This window comes from Salvia miltiorrhiza, chromosome 5 (genome assembly GCF_028751815.1).
Source record: "Salvia miltiorrhiza cultivar Shanhuang (shh) chromosome 5, IMPLAD_Smil_shh, whole genome shotgun sequence".
In the NCBI taxonomy this organism is placed as follows: domain Eukaryota; kingdom Viridiplantae; phylum Streptophyta; class Magnoliopsida; order Lamiales; family Lamiaceae; genus Salvia; species Salvia miltiorrhiza.
Window position 1 is genome coordinate 54,065,523 of NC_080391.1, and position 22,824 is coordinate 54,088,346.

The following is a 22,824-nucleotide window of genomic DNA, read 5'->3' on the forward strand; positions in this document are numbered from 1 at the left end:
ATAACAAGAACATAGAAAGGAATATAAATCTCAATTAATTAAATCAACAGTCAGAAAATTGAATCGTGTTTACTCCCTAAACCCTGGGAAAAGGGATTTAGCCACACATAGACATATGACTAATAATCACAATCTCAATAAAACTAATAAACATAAAACTATGAAAAACCGTAGAGAAATCGAGATTCTTCAGTCTTGCTCTTGCTCCGTGTCTCACAGCTCTCAGGAAAAGTCAGAATATGATAAAAAGATGATAAAAGGTGTCTGGGATAAGCTAAAAGATGGTATTTATGAGCCCTAGGTCGTCTAAGCCCGAAAATACTCCAAAAACGCGCTTTTAGTGAAAAATCGGAAAAACTGGGCGGAACTCGGCGTTTCGCGCGGCCGGCTCGCGCGGCCGCATGGCTGGACCGCGCGAGCTCGCGCGGCCTTCTCGCGCGCCCGCGCGCTGTGCCCGCGTGAGCAGTCCAGCAACTTCTGCCATCGTCGCGCGGCCGGGTCGCGCGGCCGCGCGCCTGTACCGCGCGACCTCGCGCGGCCTTGCGCAGTGATTTTGTTTTGGCTCGTTCTCCCTCGTCCGAACTCCGATTTACGAACCGTTTGCGCTCACGAACTCCGCTAGAGATGAACTACAACTTGTATTTCAGCCAAATCTTCCAAATTCTTCTTCGTTATTTCTGAAAATACGTTCAAACACAAGCGAGTGACAAGTTCTTGACCAAAAACCAATATAAGCTCAAAATAAACCATCAAACACACAAAAACCTCATAACTAACCATCAAATATGACACACTAAGAGGTAAAAAAGCATGTTTATCAACCCCCCAAACTTGAACTATTGTCCGTCCTCGGACAAAACAAAGATGAACCAAGAATGAATCAACAAGAGCGCAGAGAAAAGTTGATAACATTATGGCTTCAGATTTGTCAACAAAATACCAACATGCATTTGTATCTCCTATCATCACAATATCACAATCTTGACAAACTCAAATTATGGTCTCAATGAATTGCAATCCTCACCAAAAAGATAAAGAATATAAGAACTCTCAACTCTCAAGTGTATCAATTCAAAAAGGACGTGTATACGCTCAGTTCAAGCTAAACAAGTACTCATCCATAAGCTTGTCAATCGTCTCACCTCTCCACCACTAAATGTGTGCTCCTATAACCAAGATCAAAAAGGTCTTTATTGAAGGTTGTAATGTAGGCTCTTTGGTAAGGTAGGATAAATTTGGCTGAGTGACTAAAAGATACTCCTCAATGTAGCTCGATCACCAACCTTATAACATTTTTAAATCATACCATCTTCCACCTCTCACAAAACCAGATTTTTCAATGCGAGAAATCATCACAACTCAACAATTATTTCTCATAACATTATGTCTCTCTAATGCATCCTATGTACCCATTTTTTCAATTCTTTTGCTCTCTCTTTTCCTTTCTTTTTTTCTCTCTTTCTTTTTTTTTTTTCTTTTTTTTTTTCAATGACTTGTAGGGTACTAGGATTTTTTCAATCAAGATCAAAGTACATAATCCATAAACACACATCTCCACAAACCAACTACCCCATAACAACAATCTCCAAGCTCCCACCCACGTCTAAACCAAATAAAATGGAAAATAAAAGGCTCAAAGGGGGCGAACTAGGATCATATATAGTAATAGGACAAATATGGGATATATAGGCTAGCAAAGATGGCCTTCTATCATCTCAAAGTTATTAAGCACACTATGTGACCTCGAGGGAGAAACCAAGACAAGTTCTAGTGAGACACATGCATGCTCGAACAATCACTCAAGAATAAGAAATAAGACTGTAAACATGGTGACAGTCAAGGCTCAAATCTCACAGCTTATTTCATTGATTGCAACATCAAAAGAGACCATACTTATCATTCATCAATCATGCTCAATCTCAACAATATCAACACAAACGCATGCAATTTCACAATTTTAAAGCAGAAATCGTCATAAGCCAATTATCCAACAAAACTCTGCACTACTCACATCATCATCAAGGTACATCACAAAGAAATCAACAAAGCAAGACTAAACAACTCAACGACAAAACAAACAAGAACAACCAAAGCAAACAGTGCACCCACAAAGACACATCCCCCCAAACTTATTCACCACCAAGGAGAATAAGTTTGAAAAGGATTTGTGGGGCACGAAAACAAACAAACAAACAAACGAAAAGGAACAAACTAACCAGAAATTGGGTTGCCTCCCAATAAGCGCTATTTTTAACGTCGTTAGCTCGACAGAACAGCAACCTCTTCAAGGTGGCTGGTACAAGCAGTGCTGCGACCAGCTGCTTCCTACTCCATGCTTTTCATCCAGAGCTCTTCCTTTAAACTTTCGATCACGTGGGTCCTGCCAAGAAAAAGGATCCGTATCAAATGTATTAAATATATCAACACTTACCTTGCCCGGATCTTTAGCTTTCTTGGGCACTTCATCTTCTTGGATGTGGCATGGTTCATAGACATGGAACGTTTGGCTTTCCTCATGAACTCTCAACGTGAGCTCTCCTTTCTCCACGTCAATCAAAGCTCTTCCCGTTGCAAGGAACGGGCGCCCCAAAATCAGCGGGATTTTATTGTCGTCCTCAATGTCTAGAACCACAAAATCTGCAGGGAAAATAAAATCCCCCACCTTCACAAGCACGTTCTCCACAATTCCACGAGGGTAGGTGACCGACCTGTCCGCCATCTGCAGCCTCATTGATGTTGGCTTCAACTCTCCAATTTCCAGCTGTTGAAAAACAGATAGAGGCATAAGATTTATGCTCGCCCCCAGGTCGCAGAGTGACCTTCCGAAATGCTGGCCTCCAATAATGCAGGAAAGTGTGAAGCTGCCCGGATCTTTGACCTTAGCCGGCAACTTCCTCTGCAAGATTGCGCTGCATTCTTCATTGAGATTCACCGTCTCAAACTCTCCCAGCCTCTTCTTCCTCGAGATGATGTCCTTCAAGAATTTCGCATACTGAGGCATCTCCTGCAGCGCCTCTACCAATGGAAGATTGATGTGCAGCTTCTTGAAGATCTCTAAAAACTTGGAGAATTGCTGTTTCACCCTCTCTTTCTTATGGCGCTGAGGGAAAGGTATAGTCACAGTTGCTGGCGAAGTAGCTTTTTGCTTTTCATCCTTCTTTCTGCCAGAAACCTCAACAGTGACCTCCTCAGCTTTTTCCTCAATCAGCCGTGCGCTCTCCTCTTTTGCCGTCATGGCCCCTTCCTGTGTAGTCCCGCTCGGCAGATCAACCATCTTAAAATGACGCTGGGGAAACGGCAACCACCCAGGAGGACGCAGATGAGGTGGAAGTCGTCGACCTTCCTCCCAGACTCTCCACGATAGCTCTGGTCTCTCCATCTCACGAGAACCATGGCTGCCTTCAGAAGTGACTTCACTCTTCAACCCAATGGCCATGCACTGCTCCTTTGGGTTCACCTTGGCATTGTTTATGAGATTTCCTGTTTGTTGGAGCTTGTTGACGGCGGTGGATATTTGACCCAATTGGGTCTCGAACATCTTCATTTGAGTCCCCACAGCAACGGCATTGGACTCCAGCTTTTCCATCCTCTCATCTGCCCTGGAGATGAACTTCATCATCAGTTCTTCCAAATTAGGCTTCTTTTCATCATTGATGACTCCATTGGTGACAGAGAATCCAGGTGGAGCATGAAGCGCGTTATTCGGATTCCCATAAGCCAAATTGGGATGTGGACGCCCTCCATGATGAAACTGTTGTCCATGCTGATAGTTCCCATAGTTTCTGCCATTGATGTAGTTGGCGTCTTGTACGCCTGTTGGGATCTCCACAGCCGGCTCAGGATGGCCAACAGTCATAGCCTTGATCTTCGAGTTCATCTCTGCCAGCTGAGTCAAAATCAACGCCATAGGCTCCGAACTGGAGGTAGCAGCAACTTTCTTCAAGTGAACTCTCTCGGATGGCCATTGATAGCTCGTGGTGGCCATGCTCTCAATGATCTCCATAGCTTCAGAACTTCCTTTCTTGAGCAATGAGCCCCCTGCAGCTGTATCCATGAACATCCTGGTGCGCTCCCCACAAGCGTTATAGAACATAACCACCAGAGTCCCCTCATCGAAACCATGGGACGGGCACTTTCTCAACTTTTCTTGGTATCTCTCCCATGTCTCTGCTAGTGTCTCTCCATCAAACTGTTGGAATTGGAGAATCTCCATCTTTAGCTTCAGTGTGAGCCCGGGGGGATGGAACTTCCGTAGGAAAAGATCAGCCAAATCCCCCCATACCGGATTAGCTCCCAGCTGCAAAGTTTGATACCATGACTTTGCCTTATCCCGGAGTGAGAATGGAAAAAGGCGGAGTCGTATGATATCATCTGGGACTCCGTTCATCTTGACGGTGCTGCACAACTCCAAGAATTGCGCCAGATGCGCATTGGGATCTTCCACAGCTTTGCCTCCATACTGGTTTTGCTGCACCATCGTGATTAAACCAGTCTTGAGCTCAAAATTATTTGCGTTGACTCTTGGAGGCTCATGAAAATAATAATGCGGAGTGAACGCCTCATTGATCGGGGCCTGTTTCTGCTTGCCAGCATCTTTCTGAGCATCTAACAACGCCTGCAGCTGTTCTCTCAACCCCCGGACTTCTTCTGCAGTGGCAGCCATCGTGTCTAGTGTGGCTTCTCTTTTCTTGTTGTTGTTGAGGTGGAACGTGGCTTCAATCTCTGGATCAAAATCTTCAAGAGGAAGATTCTGAGATCGTGTGTCCATTCACTACCTGGAAAGCTCCAAACACAAGAATTAGAACCACAGGAAAAACAAAGAACAGTAAAATAAATAACAGAAATAAAAAATCCAGATTAGTATCAAACAATTAACAGAATAGTACTGATAAAAATCAGTCCCCGGCAACGGCGCCAAAAACTTGTTCGCTAATTTCTTTACACGCCGCAAGTGTACGGGTGCAATTGAGTATAGCAGTGACAAGGTCGAATCCACAGGGACTAATTGTTATCAATGCCTAATCGTAATCACTTTACTCTATCTGGAAAACCGAATTGTAAAGGTTTGATACTTGAAAACAAATTTAAATTGAAATAAAGGAATACTGAAAAGAAATCAAGCTGTAAGAATTACGTAGTAACAGAAGAAAGAAAGTTTCCCAAGGCAGAGGTTTCAACAGATTCTCCTAACTAACACGTATGATTCAATTAATGAGATAATTCCTAAGGCAATCTCAAAGTTAATTCATACCCACTCCCGTGGCATACAAATCGTTGATTACATGCAAGGCTACCATCCCTGGATCACACTTCTAACATGTAACTCCTAAAAGTTCCTAGGATTAACGCCCTCACAATTATTAATTCCCTTTAGAATTAGAATAAATGTGTTCTATGTTCTTAGTTCAGGTTATAATTATCATCTCCCGATCTCAAATTAAAACCTATGATAATGCTAAATTGGTGATCAAGCAATAAAGCAAGCAATTATAACAAGAACATAGAAAGGAATATAAATCTCAATTAATTAAATCAACAGTCAGAAAATTGAATCGTGTTTACTCCCTAAACCCTGGGAAAAGGGATTTAGCCACACATAGACATATGACTAATAATCACAATCTCAATAAAACTAATAAACATAAAACTATGAAAAACCGTAGAGAAATCGAGATTCTTCAGTCTTGCTCTTGCTCCGTGTCTCACAGCTCTCAGGAAAAGTCAGAATATGATAAAAAGATGATAAAAGGTGTCTGGGATAAGCTAAAAGATGGTATTTATGAGCCCTAGGTCGTCTAAGCCCGAAAATACTCCAAAAACGCGCTTTTAGTGAAAAATTGGAAAAACTGGGCGGAACTCGGCGTTTCGCGCGGCCGGGTCGCGCGGCCGCATGGCTGGACCGCGCGAGCTCGCGCGGCCTTCTCGCGCGCCCGCGCGCTGTGCCCGCGTGAGCAGTCCAGCAACTTCTGCCATCGTCGCGCGGCCGGGTCGCGCGGCCGCGCGCCTGTACCGCGCGACCTCGCGCGGCCTTGCGCAGTGATTTTGTTTTGGCTCGTTCTCCCTCGTCCGAACTCCGATTTACGAACCGTTTGCGCTCACGAACTCCGCTAGAGATGAACTACAACTTGTATTTCAGCCAAATCTTCCAAATTCTTCTTCGTTATTTCTGAAAATACGTTCAAACACAAGCGAGTGACAAGTTCTTGACCAAAAACCAATATAAGCTCAAAATAAACCATCAAACACACAAAAACCTCATAACTAACCATCAAATATGACACACTAAGAGGTAAAAAAGCATGTTTATCAGTGTGGATAGTGGTATCGCCTACATGCGGATAGGTTTTTCACCTTTATATGTGATGAGGAGTAATATGTGCAGAGCAGAGGAACGATCTTTACCAGAGAAATGGACCTCGCCAGAGGAACAGACGTAATCAGAGAAACGGTCACCACCAGAGAAATGACCTTGGACAGAGAAATCACCAAAGAGCAGAGGAATTGCCCGCCTGGGAGTAGATTTACCATTATGCCCTCGATCACGCGGGGAGCATGTTTTAGCTGCGGAATTACTATTTTACCCCTAGCATGTAATCTATAAATAACCATGCACACGCACTCTGTAGGACACGCTCTCATTACTTCTCAATAGTATTGCGATTTATTCTCGGGCTCTCAGCAACTCAACTACTCTCTTTCATTTTTCCAATCAAATACTAGGTATAATTCACGATCCAACGATAATTTACCGATTAATTCTATACCTGTTCATTTATAATTCGCCAATATGGTGTAGAAGTCTCATAATTTTTTCACATTTATGTGGTGTAGAGGTTTCGCCAGAGTCAAAAAAATAAAAATAAAGTATTGATAGTATTAAAAGTAAAGAGTAAATTCGTTGGAGTCAAAATTAATTTAATCAGTTCTCTTAGCTTGAAGTCAAAATTGTGTTGCTCGGCATTGTACCTATCGAATTACAGGGATGCATCTAATTCCGGAAAATTGGTTGGATTTCATTTTTCTTAAAATGCAAATTCATTTTACTATACTTTACCAATTTCAATCTCAATTGGAGCATACAAAAATCTGTCACGAGACTCATGACCTCTAGAAGTTACATAGAAGGTCTGCATAAATCATAATATTAATCAGTGATTCACTATTAAAAATTTTCCAAACTGCAACGTAGTAACATTACAATGGACTAACTACAAAGATTTACATTTTCGATAATTAACGACATAATTTACATCGAATTTGCAACGAAAAAAAAAAATAACAATGGAATTAGCAACAAATATACCGTCAATAAATTGTACTATAGATTAATTATGTAACTAAAAGTAAAAAATATTAATTATTTAAATAATTAAAAACTAACGACATAATTACTCCATAGTTAAAAATAAGGAATATTAAATAATTAAAATATAACGATGAAAATATTTCGTTGTTGAAAATAAGAAAGATTAATTAAATATTTAAAATTTAACAACGGAATCATTCCGTTGTCAAACTTGTGAAATATTATTTATTTAAACAATTTAAATTTAAATTTGAAACATTTATCCCCCTTTCATTATCATGGTGCACTAACCAGGGGGCTTAACTCACCTGGCCACCGGGTCCTCACTTTAGTGATGAGACTCGGGTTCGATCCCCATTGGGAGCGAATTTGGTGTTTGGAGAGATAAGGTGTGCGGTACTAACTGTTAACTTCTAACATTAACTTCTAACATTACTTTGTCGGATAAAAAAAAAATCATAATACTGTAAACTTACAGCGCCACCTTTCGATCGGAGCTCCGTCGATTTGGTGCAGTTCATATTTCTTTTTTCCATTTATAAATTAAGACTCCTTATCCCACTTGGTCCCACTATAATTAATTTATAATATAATCATATATATAGTTGGTAAATGGTAACTAATCCCAATATTTTGAAGGATAATAATGACTGGACCTATCACAATCAAGGAATTTAGTTGTTGAATGATAAACACAATGGCTTTACTGCCTTTAGGTTCTTGTTGTTGAATGATGATGATGTTATATGAGAGAGATTATAATGAATAAAATTATTAGCCGTTGATTATATGGGGAATTGTATGTGTAAAACACATACTATAAATCTGCACACAAAAATGATGTAAATCTATGGATGATAAAGGTTAGATGAAGAGGATAAAAGTTAACAGTGAAGTTTATTAGAAAAATAATATTCCTTAATGATGTGAAAATATACTATATCCATGAGTACAATTTCAATTATGATAAATGTACAATCAGACTAGTAAGTATAAGAAATCAATGGTTTCTTTTAATGATTAGATGTAACCCTATTATAGTTTAAGAGATAATCCTACTTACATAAGTAAAATAATCACAACATAATGGGTTTATTATATTAATATTAATATGTGTGTATATATATATGACATAAAATATAATATGAATCATTTTCAACTTTTAGATCCTGAGATGGATTCATCATTTTACTCAGTCAATTCATGTTCAGAGTTCAAGTCTCATAAATGGTAAGAATTGTTTTTTTTTATTATTAATTTTCACAATAAACTCATAATATTTCATCAAAATTTATTTTGTACGATAATTTTAATTTATATTATAATCCGTTAATTATTATATGGGTTAAGGTGCAGATAGGCCCCTCAAGTATAAGCCCCTATAGCGTATTGCTCCTCTTACTCACTGTGTGTGCAAATTAGCCCCTAAACTTCAAAAAGTCGCACACTTAAGCCCCTCTGACCTAACGCCGTCAGTCAACATTAGTCAATTTTTTTTTAATTCGAAAATTGACCCACCTCTAATATTTACGCTAGTTTCCCACCCACCTTTCATTCCAACAGTCGCCAAGCATTCCATACCTTCTTCAATCTGCAGACACTCCATCCACAAACAAGAAAATGAGAATCACCAACACCATCATCATCAACAACAATCCAGAGAGAGAGAGAGAGAGTATACCGTTCGTTCAACAGCTCATAAAACACAGAGTGAGTTCCTGATCCTAAGTCGAAATATAAGCATTTCCCAAGATCAGGGAAAGCCTTTTTTAGCGCAAGAACGGTGCTAGAATCCTCATTTTCCGAAAAATCAAGGACCCCTCTCCATGCACAATAACCTGAATATCTAACTGAATTTGTGATTTAGTCCAAGGAAAAACTTCTCAAGTTTTTAGGTAATTCATCAACAACCAATTCACAAACCTCAATTTACAGTACTCAGGGAAGAAACTCTGCCGTATTGAAGAGAGACAACCATCAGCTGCCACAAGAAGATCACCTGCAACCTCAACTATTTCTCCAAATTGAGAAGCTTTAGCCTTCACTCTCACACGGTTTCCGTCGTCGGAAACGCAAAAGGAAATAAATGTTTGCCCCCAGCGGACTGTCTTTGGAGGCAATGCCTTGTATAGAAGGCTGTACAGATCAGACCAGAGTGCTGCCCTAAAATTGAAGCTCTCATCCCTTGTTAGCATCCAATTGATTTCTTCTCCCCATCAGTTGCTTCATTCTATAGTGTCACAAAATTACCAGAAGCTCATTTATCCCAAAATGAATTGTGATTATTTCCACATATTGTTCTAAATATAAAGAACTGAAAAAATTTCATTCTACTAATCCCAACCCTAATTAAAGCTCTGATTTGAAGCAAAATCAAGTATCAATGTGAAAAAGTGGCAGATCTTATCAATTAACATTAAAATCAGTAATTCGATAGTCAAAATGATCGAAAAGCTAGTTTACTTACTTGATCAATGGTGAGCGGCAGCGTGGTGAGGTCAAGCGCATGAGGCTCATCGAGCCATGACTTGATGACTTTCTGCGCCAACGGGTCGAGCCCGAGCCCGGCACCGGTGGCGCAACCCGTCGCCGGGGAGCTTGTTTTCTCCAACACCACTACTCCCCAGCCGGCGATGATCAGCGCGTGCGTGCACGACAACCCAGCGATGCTGCCACTGACCACCACCGCCTTCCCCTTCCTCTCTGCTTCCTCATCTTCAAACGACTGCATGTTTATGTGTGTTTCTCGAATTAAAATAATAGTAATAAAAATTGACTAACGTTGGCTGACGACGTTAGGTCAGAGGGGCTTAAGTGTGCGATTTTTTGATGTTTAGGGGCTAATTTGCACACACAGTGAGTAAGAGGAGCAATACGCTATAGGGGCTTATACTTGAGGGGCCTATCTGCACCTTAACCCTTATTATATATACTAGACATTTTTTTTATTTCCTTGTTTCTCAATAAATTTTAATTAATTAGTAATAAACTTTAATTAATTAGTAAATAATTTGACTATTTGATTAATTAAAGGTAGACAAAAGAAAAAGCTCGGCTTCTTTACCTAGGGTAATAGGCGTGTATATTCCTATAAGAATATGAATATATTTCTTTTGTCAGAAACACGTTAGATACGTAAACTCACATAAACTCAAGAGAGAAAACACTTAGGGCAGTATAGAATTCAATCGGAGATTTCCTAGCTTACGATGATTCAATTGTGCATCGGGAATTGTTCCTGCATTGAATCTGCAATATACGTGGATACCATAGCAATGGATTCAGTTGTAGTTACTACAAGATTGTTTGCTACACAATAAGAAATTATTTTAACTGTTGTTGTTTGTAATCTCTACACACGAATCAATTGTAAATCTAAATCTTATTCTTGATTATATTTTTCGCTGCGTGTCATTAGATGATGTCAACAATTTCTAACAATACCTTCTAACCAAATTAAGAAAAAAAAAACATATTATACCACGATTTATTTTCAAGAAACAAAGAAATATACATTGGGATTCTTTGCCAATAATTTTGAGTCTCTTGTGGCGCGCCTTTTAAATTTTTTCATTTATTACCGTTAATTTATTAAAAAAAATTGAGAAAATAATTATAAAGATAGTGTGATGGTGAATTTGAACTTAAAATTTTAGATTTTAAACATTAACTATTTTATTATTAGACCAACACGCGTATTAGAATATTTCACTTGTTAAACGTGCTCGGTTTTTTTTTAATATCTTAATTTTGATGGATAGTTAATGCAAATAACACATTTTTTTTATACGAATTTGTTGATTTCACGTTTTTTTTTTATTACACGAATTTTGCTGCAATTTTAAGTTTGCACAAAATGTGAATTTTTTCTTCTCAAATTTTGCATTATTTAAAATTTTCTCCTAATTTTACTTTATGATGGAATTAAAGTTGACTTCTACCAATATTGTTAGCAAGGACACACAGTCCCGCATTGATGTACTCCTTACATCTTGACCTATTTTTTTTTTTGCACGAGTATTAAGAAAAATTAAATTAGTGGAATAAATTAAAGTGATGGTCCACATATTTAAGAAAAAATAATTATAAATTACTGATTATTTATTAAACTTGTTTTTTTAGTAAAAGTGGTGACCCATATATTTAATAGCTTATAATTAGATACTAATTAGGCCCCGAAATAGAAATAAATCAATATTATTGAGACGATACAAAAAGAAAAGTATGCCAAAACTATTGGGACGTAGAGAATAGTTTTGTTTTATGCAATCAACAATGTTGTTATATTTTTCAAGTCATGCATTTATTTCCAATTAAAGTTCAATTTCACTGGAATCTGAAATAAGAAGAAAATTACAAACAATATGTAAAATACTCCCTCCGTCCCTGAAATAAGTTCCTCTTTGGGGACGGCATGAGTTTTAAGGAAAAGTGATAAAGTGTATTGATAATTGAGAAAAATGTGTTATAATTAGTATTGAGAGTGGTGAAAATGTGAAAAAAGTGTTATATTTAGTATTGAGAATGGTGAAAAAGTGAAAAGTAAGAATAAATAAAGTATTATTAGTGGTGGGGTAATTGTCCAAAAATGGAAAGAAAGAAATAAGAACTTATTTGGGGGACGTCCCAAAAAGAAAAAAAGATGTACTTAATTCAGGGACGGAGGGAGTATGTGTGTTTGAGAATAAGATTTTGACTTGTACATCAAAACCAAAATCAGGGCAAAATTTATGTGTGTCAAACCAACTAACTCTTTTTTTTAATTATTACAATATCACATTTTAACTTTTTATAAATAGAATATTATATATAACCAACATTTGAGTCTCTTTTTAAAATAATATTTCCAAATACAAGTTACTCCTTAATTAATTTTCAAAACGAATTCACTAACTCTTAGAGCATCTCCAGACTCCAATGTATTGTGTTTTAGAGGGGGTCTTAGATGGTGGTCCCCACCTAAGACACACCCCTCTCCAATGCATTGGGTCTTAGAGTGAGTCTTAAATTTTCATTTCCACAAAATTCATATTTCTACACTTTAATCATATTTCTACACTTCTATTTTAAAATTAAATATTTTATTAAAATTAAAAATTCAATATTATATTAGTTAAAATAAAATATAAGATTTTAAAATTAAAAATATTGCAATAATTAAAAATTAAGTGAAAATGAAAAAAAAAATAAAAAATTACTAGGATTTTAAAAAAAGAACAAATATTTAAATAAAAATTAAAATCAAAATTAAAATTAGAAAAAAAAAATTTAAACCCTACCCACCCCACCCCACCCACCGCTTTTTTTCTTCCTTCTTCCCCACCCAGCCGCTTTTTTTCTTATTTCTCCCCCATCCTCTGCAACTTGCTTCTCTATTTCTCCCCCATCTAATTTCTTGCTCACAGTCACAGCCTCGTCCTCTTCACAGCATTTTTTTTTTAATCGCGCGTGGAACTCACGATTACCCCAATCTCCCCCCAAGCACCGGTGCTAAGCTTCGCCCCGGCTTCGACCCAGCCGAGGTCTCCAACGCGGCAGCCTCTCCAGCGACCCGGATCGACGCGGGTTTTAAGACCCGTGTTGGAGATGCTCTTAAGAACAACTCTAATCATACTCCATAATGGAGTAGAACTTTATTTTGGAGGGTGATGAACTCTCATCAATCGTAAAGTATTGAACAAGATCAATTCATGAAAATATATAAAAACTTATGAAACTGTTTTATATGTCAAAATTCATAAGACAAGTTGAGCTTCAGATCAAAACCTGCATGTGTCCAATATATGGTATATTTATATTTAAATTTTGGTGTTCTATATAACTTGGAATCAAATCATGAATTCATGATTAGTCATATGAATTTTGACCCATGAAACGATCTTACACAATACTTTCTTATTTAAATATTAATACTCTGAAATTATTCAATTTAGAACACAAATATATGAGTAAATATTACTTTCAATTCTAATTATTTTTTCACTACTAGTTATATAATTGATGCAAAAAATTATCAAATTAAGGTAGATCGATATGAAATTTTGAATTAGGGCAAATCAATCGAAAAAATGTTCGGTCTAATGCAAAAAAATTATCAAATTAAGGTAGATCGATAGGAAATTTTGAACTAGGGCAAATTAATCTAAAAAATGTTTGAGATCAAGGAGGATTGAAAAGAGATCGAGAGATGATGTTAGTAAATGTTGAGTAATTGGAATAGGATTGTTAGAACAGAGTGGATTTTAGTTTTGTTTATGAGGACTTAATTTGAATATAATTAAAAAATTACCCCTTTTTATTTTTGTTTTGAAATATGAGAATTTAATGAAGTGATATTAAATTTCCTCACATAAAATATATAAATATATTGAAATATCAAATACTACTAGTTCTTATAGTGTCTTTTGATTTAATAAAATGGTTTCTTTAAATTCATGAGTAGAAAGACGAATACAAAGTAGTATTAATTTATTGTCTCGAATGCAACTATCAATCTAAGATTAACAAAATAATGTATTTAATTTTTACTTGTTCTATAATAATTTAAAACTAGAATTTCCTTCATTATTTTTCTATTAAATGTAATACACAATTATTAAAAATAATTTAAAAGAAAGAATTAGAAATATATAGAGGAGTATAATATTTTGACTTTTTGAGTCAAAATATTAGTATAAACTTCGAATTTCGAAATACTACTAACTCATTTGGAGCGGGGAAAGCAAACAATGCACGGTATCCAAGAAGAGTAAATAGTAGAAAGTTGATGGTGATTTGCCCAACAAATCATTGTAAAGAATTTTGACTTTGGTTAATTTAATGAATAAATTAACTTTTTGCCTTTTATATTGAATTGGGGGTTTTATATGTTTTTCTATTACCAAGGATTACATAACGAAGAAAGTAGGGGCATGTGAGTTTATAGACGAGATAATTCTTAAATACAACAGGGGCACAATAATTAAATAATATATTTTTTTAGGGGGGAAAATAGAATATTATTAAATCAAATCGAAACGAACAATATCTAGAAGTTAAGAGAAAAAATCCGACTTTCAGATTATTACATCCTGAGAAATAATAGTAAAGTGAGCTCGCTCATAAGCCGCTCTATTAGCATCATAACGAGCACGAAAAAAATCCATCACAATATATACTTGCGAGCATGTTCGAACACTTTCCAAAGATCATCGCACAACGAATCATAATTTTACATGTTGCGCATCATGAAAAACGTGAATGGCTGGCTAAGAGAGAATCCGTGTAAAGAACGATCGGCCCCAAATCATTATGGTTTATATTTCGTATAACATAGGAAGATGTTATACATAATCATACAAATTTGTCTAATATTTACAAATTCTTGATTTATAAAGTACTGCTTATTTTGTATCAAATACGATATTAGAGTATCATAAATATATAATTACATTATAATCACACGTACGTGAATAATCTAACCTAACAATATATTTCGAAATATAGTTAGGAGGTCGCATCTAAAAAACACAAGCTCTTTTCCCTATTTTCAAGAAATTTTTAGGTCATCACCTGAATTGAAAGACAAGGCGAAGGTTACAATCTATTACCTAATTAGACCACTTATTTTTAATTAACAGTGCAAAAACTATGATTTAACATCGCACTTAATTAACTTGCCTCGCAAACATAATAATTAATTAGGTTAGTCGTTAGCAGCTGAGGGTCCAGGATTAGGCAGTTTACATTATAATGAAAATTTATGAGGTTCGTTTACTTAAAGCAGCTTATTCAAACCACATTCTTCGTCGTAATTGAATAAAGCACGATAATTGTTTTATATATAATTCTTGAACATATATTATCACCTCATAAAAAGAGAGACAACTTAAATCATTCAAACAGTGAAAACCTTTTTGTGAATAGAATAGTTTAGGATTTAAATTCCACTCGTCCGTCTATCATTAATTTATTATAAATATAATGTATCATTGATATTGAATAAATAGCTAATTCAATTTAGTATTGACGGTAAATTTTTCTCAAATATAAAATAAGTAGCAAATTAAACCAATTGAATTAGTAACAACAAAACGCAGTCTATTGGTAAGACGCTTCTCCTTCAATCAATAAATCAGATGTTCGAGTCATCTAATAGTCGTTTACTTTGCATGATTGATCAAATGTATTGTTCAGTATTTTAATAATCAAAGATTTTTGGAATATCTCAATGTTTCAATCCATCAAAATAAATAAGAGATTAACCTTAGTGCTTTTATATGTCAATGTTAATCCTACAAAGTAAACACTTCCTAAAGAACTAGGGTGCGAGTGTATTTTTTCTTTATTTGTGTAATAACAACTAAAAAAAAATTGAATTAGTAATTCATGACAACATCTGCATAACTATATATGATATATCTTCCGCAGCTAGGGATGGCAACGGGCCGGATCTGGACCGGGTCTGGCCAATACCAGATCCAGATCCGTTTTCATATACTAAATCCAGATCCAGATCCAGATCCGTGGATCTGAAAATTTTGGATCCAGATCCAGATCCGTCAGATCCGCGGGTCCACGGGTCCAGATCCATGGATCTGCTATTTTTAAATTAAATTAAAAAAAATTCACAAAATCAACAACATCTAATATCCACCATGAAAAATATAACACAAAATACTTTTATCTAATTACTTTTAGTTTTTATTCTTTTGAATATAATTTATTTATTATTTTTAATTTAGTTAATATTATTAGTAAACTAAATATAAAATATATATATAAAATAAAACGGATCCACGGGTCGGATCTGGGCCAGATCCGGATCTAAAATCTCAAGATCCAGATCCAGATCCGTTTTCAAAACTGAGATCCAGATCCGTCGGGTTCAAAAAATTGAGATCCAGATCCGTAACGGATCTGGACCGGGTCCAAGATCCACTGCCATCCCTATCCGCAGCCAATAGCACCTCATGCACAAACAAATCAATTTCCCCATTTTTAAAAAAAAAGGTCGAACTAAAAAAATTTTAAATAAATGAAATGAAATCCCAAAATTTGAAAACTTAGAAAGCAAGGTGCGCAATAACGGCTACTTGGTCGATCCCTTTTACAGCCTAGCTCCCTTCCACTCCACATCACATTCCTCCTTTTCTTCCCCAATAAATTCAAATGCGCTCCACATTTAAACCAACACTCCATCTTCAAAACTCTCTCTCTCTCTCTCTCTACAATGGCCAACAAAAACTCATCAATTCTGCTCAAAATCCTCATTCTACTAGCCAAATTGAAAAAGCCTTTAATCCGAAAACTGGTATCTCTGAAGAAGATGAAGAAGTTGAAGCTGCTGGAGCAGTACAGCTACTACAGCTACGCGAAGGAATACGAGTTCTCTCCTTCAAGCACTCCGATGAATCTGATCGAATTCCGTAGAATGTCGAAAAACGGTAGATTGAGCTTGAAGAAGCTCTACTCCAATTTGGTGCTGATTTGCAGGAGTTTTCTCGGATCGAGCAGAAACAAGGAGATCTATCGTCTGGAAATATTGGGGTTGAATTCGTCGTTGGTTTGCGCAGAAGAATCTGCGGGAGAGGTTATGGCTGAGTTGTCATCTAGCGAAGACGATGATATTGATAGCTCAGTTGATGATGTTAAAACATGGAATTATCATAATGCATAGAGAAAGATAAAGAGAAGCAAATGTTTGTTATTGTATTGCTTGATATTGCTTGCTTGCTTATTTCCTTGATTACAATGCATCCTTATATAGTATAAGGATGGATAAAAAGTCTTACAAAATCTTCTTAAAATCAAATATACACACTCTTATATTCAATTCAAAGATCTGATCTTTGAATTGATTTTAATACTTTTGACTATTGACTCTTATTTTCAACACTCCCCCTCAAGTTGAGTGACGGGATTTTCGATACTCAACTTGGAAAGAACATCTGAAAAACTTTTGGAGTTTACAGCCTAGTCAAGATGTCAGCGAGTTGATCTTCGAATCTGACAAAGGGTAGGGTCACGATCCCTCCTTCGATCTTCTCTTTGATGAAGTGTCTATCCACCTCTACATGCTTTGTCCTGTCATGTTGCACAGGATTCTCTGATATACTGATAGCAGCTTTATTGTCGCAGAACATCTGACACGTCTTTGATGGTAGGAGACCCAGTTCTGAGAGTAGTCTTCTTAACCAAAGAACTTCGGTCAGACCACTTTTGATTCCTCTGAACTCTGTTTCGGCACTGGAGAGTTTTGAAATTTTAAATAGTTTTTACTCGTATTTAGGAGTTCTTCATTTTGATTTTGAAATTTTAAATAGTTTATACTCGTATTTAGGAGTTTTTCATTTTGATTTTGAAATTTTAAATAGTTTATACTCGTATTTAGGAGTGTTTTGATATGCAGCGGAAGTATTTAGTGAATTTCTACATAATTGAGAGGTGTTTTTAGTATTATGTAGAGGTTTATGGTGGTTTTGTAATTTATGGAAATCCAGGGGGTTAGTTTGCATAAAGTGGGGTAATTTTTGTAAATATTCAAAATTAGGAGGGTTTGGTGTAAAAACACCAAACCCTATACCTTCTCGGTTAGAATGGGCGCGCCGCTTCCTTCATTCACGCCATTCTCCTCCAATCTGTCCAGAATCCGGCCTCCTCCAATCTTTGGTCCTGCAGCCTCTGCCGGACGATCCACAGCTGCTCGGTCCACGGCAGGTGCCGCCGATCCCACGGTCAGCGGCGACTGATTTCCAGCCGCCGATATCTCCCTCGCGCCCCACGGTCCAGAGGCTGCCAGTCGGTCGACAGCCATGGCCGTCGTCTGAGTCTTCGCCGCCGTTGTGGTCGACGGAGGAAATCGGCTGGTAGTAGTCGGTTGAGTCGTCGGGATTGGAGTCCGAATCGCGTCCATCACCCTGCCGGAGTTCTCCGCCGTCAGAGGAGCGTTCCGCCGCGCCTCGTCCTCTCTGAAAGCTCGCTCTATCGCCCTCTCCGATTCGGTGGCCTCCTCGACCTCCTTCTCCACATCTTCATCGGCGTCCTCGTCGCTTATTATATCAAGCGATGATACTCCGTTCTCTACCCAGCCATTCGGTTGCTGATGGAATGTAGAGTTGGGATCTTGATCGGAAAAATCTCCTCCGCCGCCTTCTTTGCTTCTATCGGCGGTGATTTGTTGCAACCGTGCTTCCGGCCGTGTTGCAGGGCGGAATATGGTGGTAAGTTCGGTCCCGGTCTCTTCCGATGATGAAATGTTGGTTTTGAAGCGGTTGGTTGCCGACTGCAAGATCTGTAGTCGGGCGGCCTCCCTTCTCATTTTTGAGAAGGCCGACTCCGCTGAGGGAGCCGGGATTTCTTTGGCTCTGTGGCTCCTTGGTTGTTGTGGTAGTGGTGGTTGGAGGGGTAAATATTGGCTGCCTGTATTTGGCAGAGGTTGTTGTGATTGCGTGAGCAATGAAGGCATAGGTTGGTTAAGCTGCTGTTTTCTTATTTGATTCTGAGCACTTGGACCAGAAACTGGTGCTGCCGCCTGAATGGTGGGCTGCTGATTTGAGATAGCTGATGGCTGTGGATTCTTGTGAGGAATTTTTTTCTGAGTTCCAAGATTAAACCTGCTCTGATACCATGTTAAAACATGGAATTATCATAATGCATAGAGAAAGATAAAGAGAAGCAAATGTTTGTTATTGTATTGCTTGATATTGCTTGCTTGCTTATTTCCTTGATTACAATGCATCCTTATATAGTATAAGGATGGATAAAAAGTCTTACAAAATCTTCTTAAAATCAAATATACACACTCTTATATTCAATTCAAAGATCTGATCTTTGAATTGATTTTAATACTTTTGACTATTGACTCTTATTTTCAACAGATGAGAGAGCAGAGAGATTTATTCAGAGCTTTTATGAAGAGATGAGGAGGCAGAGGAGTGGTTCCAATTCTCAGCTTCTGCTCCAAAATTGAGGATTTTTTGATGGAAGAATGTGTGTTTGATTTTCTGTTAGTGCATTTGTTGCTTTGAGTTTAGACTCCACGTTATTTTTTTAAGACGCGGAGAAATTCTTGTAAGTGTGATTTGGTATTTAATATAATATTGATTCATCATTTCACTTATTAATCCCGATTTCATTCTGTTTATTTAGAGGGTAAGTTTATATTTTACAATATTTCAAATTAATGTATTTTTACACTCTATTAATAAATTCCATATTTAATTTGGCCACCATCTCTGGCTGGCGGTGGACCTTGGTGGTTGGCGTCATATAATACGAACACAAATTATATTTCTCCCTCCGTCTACGAAAGAACTTCTTAGGAAAGAGTGACACAGATTTTAAAAACAATATTGTTGAGTGTATTGAATATAATAAAAAAGTATTTTAATTAGTATTGAGAGTAGTGAAAAGATGAAAATTAAAAAGTAATGAGATATTTATAAATGATGGGATATAGTCTAAAAATAGGTAGAAAATTCTTTTGTGGATATTTTAAAAATGAAAAATAGGAAGTTAGGAGTATATTTTAGTTATTTCTCTTATAATTTATTTTTGTTTAATGTTATCAACTGTTTCCAAGAAAAGCAAGAAAAATCATAAAGTGATTATTATTATCATTAAAATTCTTATCTGGGAAGAAATATTACAAACGACATTTCTGAAATTAAATAAAAATAAAGTAAAAATCGTGGATCTTTTTACGAGTAATTTTGAATGAATGCAGTAGCTGCCCAACTAAATTAAGAAAATACTTGATCGTGAAGATAAAGAATCCGAACACGTCATATATAAAATTATAATTAATCTTTTCTTGATTCTGTTAAGTTTCTGTTCCAAAAGAAATACTTTTAGTCGAAAAGAAGAGGTCAAAATTGGAATAATTTTCGTACGTGTGCGTACTGCCCACACGCGAGCATTTCGACTCTCTACGTTTTCTTTTTCTTTTTATTTTTTAAGGTTTTTAACTTTTGCTTATGCCCGGAGTCTGTGTTAACCATGTCCGGATAAGTCAAAATATTATAGTCCACTGCTTAGCTAAAGCTGTAGGAGACGTTCCTAAACTTTATATTTGGAATGAACCCACGTCGTTTGTGGAGGGTCATCTTCATGCTTCATGTTTGTATAGATTTATTGGCTATAACACGGATAATAATAAACTAGCAATTTATTTTTTATTGGGTTAATTGCATGAAAATACCTGACCTTTTTCCAAAATTTGGTTTTTTGACTTTCTTTTTAATTGTAGCAAAAATTTCATGCACATTTCAATTTATTGCAATGTCCGTCCGGGGAAAATTTCCGGCCAAATTAAATGTGAGTTGGCAGCCGGAATGCCGACGTGGCATCAAAAATGCCAAATCACACCCACATACACTCATCCCACGTCACTCTCTCTCCCCCTCTTTATCCTGGGTCCGATCGGCAGCAGCTAAGCCGCCGCCGACGCTCCTCCCTCTTCTCTACTCAACTTCGGCTGACAGCATCGCCATCGCCGCCCTCAATTTCACAGCGAGCAGCAGCAACCAAGCTGCCACCACCGCCCATTTCCCATCCTAACCATCCTCATTCCATACGATTCATTCCAAAATCTCAAATTTCTCTCTTTCAAGGAGCTCAAACCAGGCAGGAGCAATAATCCATCGCTTCCATATCTATAAGGTTTCACTTTAAACTCCTATGAGTTCATCTCTCAATTGGCTTCAGCCCCCCAGGAAAAAAAAAAAAAAAAACACATACATTCGTTTCATATATACGCATACATATCAAGAGTGCTCCATTACTTTGTTCATATAATGAATCTATGGGCATAAATCTGAGAAATGAAAGACTAAACTAGAATAAAACGAGAACATGAAGAAGAAAATGGGGGAGTTTAGTCGTGGGTGTCTGATGTCACGGCGGCGGCGGTGGCACAGAGCTGCTACCGTTGGCTGCGAAGTTGAGTCGGGGCAGAGGTCTGGTTGTGGGTTCGACGGCGGCAGCCCTAGGTTGTGCAGTTGCCGGACTTCGAAGAAAAGAGAGAGAGGGCGATGGTGGTTGAACTAGGCAAGGGAAATGGGCGGTGGTGACAGCTTGGTGGCTGCTGCTCGCTGTGAAATTGAGGGCGGCGATGGCGGTGTTGTCAGCCGAAGTTGAGTAGAGGAGAGGGAGGAGTGTCGGCGGCGGCTTAGCTGCTGCCGATCGGACCCAGGATAGAGAGGGAGAGAGAGTGACGTGGGATGAGTGTATGTGGGTGTGATTTGGCATTTTTGATGCCACGTCGGCATTCTGGCTGCCAACTCACATTTAATTTGGCCGGAAATTTTCCCCAAACGGACATTGCAATAAATTGAAATGTGGATGAAATTTTTGCTAAAATTAAAAAGATTGTCAAAAAACCAAATTTTGGAAAAAGGTCAGGTATTTTCATGCAATTAACCCTTTTTTATTTTGAATAATTTTTTTTAAATAAATTAACTTTATTATACTTGGTAAATTTATGACTATTTATTATTGTGGGTGCATAAATTTAATGAACAACATAAATAGAGCATAACATGGAAATACCCTTTTTTTTTTTAGTAGAAAGAGGTGAGCCAGAGCTAAAAATTGTACTGAAGACGACGGTGAAAGGAGACGGGGGAGGAGGGTCTGCGTGAGTGAGGAAGGGTGGCGCGGCGAAGGAAAGGGTGGCAGGCTTGGAGCGAGGAGAGAGAGAGAGAGGCGAGTCGGAACGGGAAATTGCAATAAAGGCGATGGAGAAAGGGGACGAGGGATGACGATCTGTGTGGAAGAGCGGGGACGGGGGTGCGGCGGAGGAGAGTGTGGCAGGCTTGGAGCGAGGAGAGAAAGAAGTTAGCCGAAGCAGGGAATTGTAGTGAATTTGATGGAGAAAGGGAACAAAGAAGGAGAGTCTGTATGGAGGGGGGGGAGGACGGGGCGGCGGAGGAGAAGGTGTCAGGCTGAGAGAGAGAGAGAGAGAGAGAGGTGAGCCAGAGCGGAAAATTACAGTGAAGGTGATTAGACTTTTCTATTCTTCAAGTACTCCTCATGTATAAGTATTGATTGCTATCGTTGTCTCCTGAAATTCGTCCTTCCTTGACTAACTTGCAGCTTTTCGGTTGGGACGTTCATATTGCTACTGCGCAGGTAGATCTCCTATGACTGCGCAGGTATCCTAAATTCCCTGATTGAGTTCAAATAGAAGGATAAGATTCATCTTTGATTAACGCACGTGCTTCTGCTACAATGACTGTTTATCCTATCTGCGCAGGTGGACTTCTTACTTATTATCTGAAGCTTTTAGTCAAGCCTGCGCAGGAAGGTTTTGTTTAATATTAATAATAATAATAATTAAATGGTATCCAACGCTGATGAGGATTTACTCCTCGTCTACCATGTGATTTTGAAGAATTTAGAATTTATATACATACACATGTCTCAAATTCAAATTTAATAATGAAAATAAATTAAAAAGTAATGAAAAATAATTATCGTTAGATAATTTTTTAATTTGAATTTATTATTTTATCTTATAGCCCGTAACCCTCAAATTG

General features: G+C 37.6%; 2 protein-coding genes across 2 annotated transcripts; both read right to left on the reverse strand.

Annotated features, from left to right (window-relative positions):
* Positions 1–6,328: 6,328 nt before the first annotated feature.
* On the reverse strand, positions 6,329–10,037 carry LOC131026124 (uncharacterized). The gene is given in 7 exon segments (XM_057955893.1): positions 6,329–6,561; positions 7,055–7,127; positions 8,888–8,897; positions 8,988–9,152; positions 9,230–9,503; positions 9,506–9,536; positions 9,774–10,037. Coding segments are annotated over 7 exon segments (1,050 nt in total).
* A 7,216-nt stretch (positions 10,038–17,253) lies between these two features.
* Positions 17,254–19,162, reverse strand: LOC131026125 (uncharacterized). The gene is made up of 2 exons (XM_057955895.1): positions 17,871–19,162; positions 17,254–17,430 (listed from the first exon to the last, which is right to left on the reverse strand). The coding sequence occupies exons 1-2, from the start codon at positions 18,750–18,752 to the stop codon at positions 17,254–17,256; spliced, it is 1,059 nt and encodes a 352-aa protein (XP_057811878.1). The 5' UTR covers positions 18,753–19,162.
* Between the last annotated feature and the right edge of the window lie 3,662 nt (positions 19,163–22,824).